At 28.7% G+C, this 5,542-nt stretch overlaps 1 protein-coding gene across 1 annotated transcript; it reads right to left on the reverse strand.

Moving 5' to 3' along the window:
* On the reverse strand, nt 1-4,847 carry LOC145106596 (uncharacterized). Its single transcript, XM_079043559.1, has 11 exons — nt 4,784-4,847; nt 4,180-4,341; nt 3,919-4,080; nt 3,755-3,820; nt 3,563-3,619; nt 3,092-3,469; nt 2,550-2,948; nt 1,523-1,780; nt 688-1,407; nt 230-418; nt 1-173 (listed from the first exon to the last, which is right to left on the reverse strand). The coding sequence occupies exons 1-11, from the start codon at nt 4,845-4,847 to the stop codon at nt 1-3; spliced, it is 2,628 nt and encodes an 875-aa protein (XP_078899685.1).
* Between the last annotated feature and the right edge of the window lie 695 nt (nt 4,848-5,542).

The raw sequence follows: 5,542 nt of genomic DNA on the forward strand, positions 1-5,542 counted from the left end.
TTAACTATTTGACTCAATTTTTATGGGTGTTACAGAAGCTATCCTACTTGAAGCAATATTTAAAACAATCTTACCTTGAGCTCTAATTGCTGCAAAAATTGTCTTCCAAAGAAATGTCTTACCAGTTCCACCATAACCATAAACAAAGAATACACCTCCTCTATTATGTTTAACTGCATCCATGATATCAAGAAAAATGTCTCGTTGCTCGTTTGTTAATGCAACAAACAGCCGATCAAATTTGGTATGTCATAATCTTGCTCCTCAGTAATAAGACGATTGTTTGAAGATGAAACAGAATCAACATCTGGGTAAGGCATCTTTCCATATTTTTTAAGACGGGAATTGTTACGGAGTAAAATTTGTTCTATCTCAAACAAAGTCAAGTTTTTAAGTTGATCTTCGTTTAGTGATAAACCTATACGGAAAATAATATAGTAATTAGAACGTATAAAAAACAAATTGATTGGGACGTAAAATATAATTGAATTTATACTGAAATTTTATATGATACTATTTTAATAATAATGAGATAAAGTTAGATTACATGGAGACTTTCATCTCTGTTGGTGATTGTAAAGAATTCCATATGACAAGTATTGCTAGTTTTTTTTTGCCAAACAATCTCTGGTTTACACAAACTGTTGGACAATAGTATTATAGCAAATAAGAACCGTAGATAGAAACCAGATCCAGAAAGACTGGCTTCCTTAATTGCATCGATAAATTCTTTGTCATCATCTAAAAGGCCAAGATTATAATAGGCATCTTTAAAAGAAGAACATAGTTCACCATTGACTATGCTAATTTCTTCGAATGATTTAGGACCTTTCACATTATTCAAAAGAATTCTTAAGAAATATGCTTCTCCAAGTTTAGGAGAAGCATAGTGAATTCTACCAATTGCATATCCAACTTCCCTTGGCTTCCAAATCAGATCTTTACATTGCCAAACAAACTTTGTAGGAAATTCAACATATGTAAGTTTTCGTGCTTCTTTATTGATTTCATTACACTTCATCCAAGATGTGAACATTGAAGAAGCAATTGAAGTTCGGTCAAGAACATCTTCAATGTCATCGTATGCCTCATATACAACTTCTTGTTGATCGGGAAGATGAAAAGGTAGTCTAATCACAACAGTATATCTATAATGAACATCGTATTTAAAAATCCGCCATGATGCTTCACATGCAGAAATATATCTACAATCATAGTATTCTTTAATTTCATCAACTGCATCGTTGTTATCAGAATCATTATTGGTTTGCACCATAGAAACAGTAGCTCTATCAGGATCCTTGTTTATGTACTTAAACAAATACTTTATGGAAGATCGTTGATTGCACCATTCAACATTAATGTATGCCAGATATCTTTTCATGATATCTTTTGAACAAATATTTGCTGTATGGAACAACATTTCTGTTATCTAACTGAACACCATATTTTTCAACAAAATGTCCATCATTTCTTCTCCTATATAAGGGAAAACCATTTGACTCAACTGAAGTATGATTACAAAATTGCTTTGGAAAGTTTTTAGAACACTTTCTGTCGACCATGCATGGGCAATTCAAATTTTTAGCTCCACATGGACCGTGAATCATGAACTCCCTGACAAGTGAATACAATTCTGGATCATCATCGATATTTGGAATCTCAGCAGAAATAATAGGATCGATATATTCAACTGTAGGAAGCTTGCAGTCAGCATGCATAAACAGACATATATGATTATGAGGCAAACCTCTTTTTGGAAATTCAATTGTGTAAACCACTACATGCAAAAAATATATAGATAAGATACAATTTAGCAACTAATATATATATATATATATATATATATATATATATATATATATATACACACACACACACCCACACACACACAAACATATATATATATATATATATATATATATATATATATATATATAATAATAAAAAACATATTTTAAATATCTTTAGGAAAAATATAAATTATTATATTTAAATTTATACGTTAAACTATAAATTTAAATACCTGTTTGAACCTTGCCAAAAATTTCATTTTCCCTTAAATCTTTAATAAATACATCCAAATTGATCTTAAATAACGTACCTAATATATCTGGTCTATCTTCTGGATGAAGTGGAGTGTCCTTAAGAAACCTTTGAACTTGTGGCCATTTTGGATTACATGTAAATGTTATGAAAAAAATCAGGATATCCAAACCATTTATAGAGCAACATGGTATCCATATAGTTTTGCATCATATAGCAAGGTAAGATCAGACGTTGCCCTACGTTCGAAATATCTATAATCCCAAGTGCTTGGTGATTATGCAAATTCTCCTAAGACTCACATCTAAGAATTTTTTGTTGGTTACGTATGAAAAATAGTCTCTCACTTTTAATCATGGTATATCCATCAACCAAAAATTATTGGAACAACCTTTTTGCATTAAGAATTAGTGAGAACAATTGATCCCTGTTTTGAATTCTGTAAGCGAAAAATTCTCTCATGGTACAGGTCGTGCGCTTGCTATTACTTGAAGATGTAATACCTCTATGAAGGATGTCAACTCTGTAACCATCATCGCCATATGGAAATAGTAATGGATACTGAAGATAAAGGTAAGAAGGATGTAATTCATTGATACGCTGTAATAATCCTGATGAAGTTTGAACAACGATATCTATTTTTTCAATTGAATCACAAATGTCACCGACAACTAAAGCTGCAACCTCAGAAGAAGTTGGTAAGTTATACGTCCTTCCATCTTGTTCTCTTTTTCCAATTAATCTTAACTTCAAATTAGTACAAGGATTTTCATGAAGAGTGTCTGTTACCATCCTATAAGACTTGACCAACGCATTGTTTGAATCTAACATAACCTTAAAAAATTCTATAATCTGTAGATCATATGATCTTGAAGTTGATGTAGAATCGCTCGTTTGGTCCACTGAAAATATTATAAACAATTATTTAATGTTAGTAAAAAAGTTAATGAATTGAACTGATTTATTAAAGTAATTGTAAAAATATACCCAAAACTTATCGATCTATTTGAATTCTCGTTCTCCGTATCATATATGTATAACTGACAGAATTTCGGTCTTGAACCAGGTGTAGGTAAAAGACTTCCCATACTATGATAATTTTGACCACTAAGTCTGAATATGTACGGTGCGTTGCCTCTGTTGATGGATGAATCAACTTTGCCTCCCATCGATGTAAATGAAAACATTGAATTGTGATGTCGAATGTTCTTCATGAGGTGTTTGCTTTTTGAATCTACCGATCTATACAAATTTCGGTAGGATGACGGTGCTTCTTTTAAGGGTGGTAGCTCAACTTTGCCGTAACCACAACATTGGGAATAAGACGTATTGCCTTTTTTTTGCCCTCTAACCGATTCATCTTTCCATAATTTTGCATGACAAATCTTACATATAACAATCTGGTCTCCATGATCGAAGTAATCTGTTGTATGCAAAAAATATAAAAAATAAAATAATAATAATAAAAAAATTAGAAAAAAATTAATAATATTAAAACTTTTTGAATTATGATCACCTTCGGATATACCACAGAAAATATCTTCAATAATATGATCATCAATTTTTTCTTCATCTAATGTCAAGTCAAACACAGGTATAGCGGATATAGATGGTGTCTTCCTTTTTAATTGATGTTTTCCTCTTGGTAACTTGATTTATGAAGAATTCTGGATTATTGTTGAACGATTGTTCGATGTCATGTCATTACCAAACATTGAATTATCTTTGTTAACAGATACTGGTGTTTGAAGGTTATTATTGAATATATAATTGTCTGATAAAAAAAATACAACTTACAATGTTAGCAATTGGTATGATTTATATAAAAAGTGAAGGATATATTTTTAAATTGGTGTATTTAGAAATACATACCATTTGAAATGTTAGAAAATGGAGTTCTAACATATATATTTGTTGAAGGAAAATTCCGAATTATTGTCGAACGATTAGTAGATACCGTGGCAGTACCAAACACGAAATTATCTTTGTTAATAGATAGTGGTGTTTGAACGTTATTATTGAAAATATAATTGCCTGAAAAAATTAAAATACAAATTAGAAAGTTAGAAATTGTTATGAGTTATATAAATGTGAAGCATATCTTTTTATATTTGTGTATATAGAAATACATACCATTTGAAATTGTTGAAAAGGGTGTTGTAACATTTATATTTGTTGAAGGAGGATTAATAATTGTATGTTGATATACAAATGATTTGACTGAGTTTATATTTTCCTTGTCAAAGGTAACATTTGTATAGTTATCTGTAGATATTAATCTATGATCATGGCTGTCTGTTATATAATGAGAAAAAATAGTTAATAATAATAGAAATAATATTATTATTAAAAAACAATAAATTAAAGAGTCTTCAAAATTTTATATAATTTTTATATTAAAAAATAAATTGTAAAAAAACGAATATAAACACCGTTATTCGACATGTAAGAAGCATGTGTAATAGATGAATTTTGACGGGTTGATGTGGTAGGTAATATTTTGGATTTTCTATTATCCAATATATTTTTCTAATTTTTCTCCTCTCTTTAGTGTTTGTAGATTCTACAATGTTATTTGAACCTGTAAAATAGTATAAAACAACTTATAGACATATTTTTTGATATAAAGTTAAATATATTTTTAATTTAATTTAATTTAATTTTTAAAATAATAATGAATAACATATTTAAAATAAAAAAAACATATAATCAATGCAAAATAAATTAAGAAAATTACCGTATTGGGATTTTTTGTTATCCAAATATGACTTTCTGTTTTTTCTTCTCTCTCTAGCGTCCATTGCATTGATGTCCTTGTTTGGTATGTAATGACAATAAGAGAATACGGTTAAAAATAAAATTAATAATTTGAAAGTAATTGTTACAGACGATTGGTATCTAATGTAATCTGTATAAACTTGAATACACGAATTGAGTAATAATGAAATAGCAAATAAACTGAGTCTGAAACAGGTTAAATGATATTTATAGGATAACCATATTAACAGTTTGAAATTATGTACTCGTTTACCGAATATTAAATCTAATGCTCATTCCGGACCAAGTGGTCATTTTGCCAAAAAAAAGTTATAATTTAAAAAACAACAAAAAAAAGGGTTAAATTACTCAATCGTAATAACTATTGATAATTATAAATCGTAATAATTAATCAATATCAAAAATAATACATCCTATTTATCAATATTCAAATATTAGTTTTTTTAAAATCAATTTACCTTGCATATCATAGTTGAATAATATGTATGTGCATTTTTTCTAAATTGAGATTGAAATTATTTCCATTAGAAAACTAATAAAACATATGGATTTATCACAAAAGTCTACTTTAGTTAATTAAATCAGAAAACGAATATTTAAATCAATATGTTAATCACTTACTAATAACACAACATACATGTCTTTTTGGGAGTTAAGACTTAAGACTACAAGCCGAGACTCCGAGTGACCATTTTGACACATTTCTTAACAAAACATA

This window comes from Lactuca virosa, chromosome 4 (genome assembly GCF_052849685.1).
Source record: "Lactuca virosa cultivar CGN04683 chromosome 4, Lactuca_virosa_CGN04683_v6, whole genome shotgun sequence".
Taxonomy (NCBI): domain Eukaryota; kingdom Viridiplantae; phylum Streptophyta; class Magnoliopsida; order Asterales; family Asteraceae; genus Lactuca; species Lactuca virosa.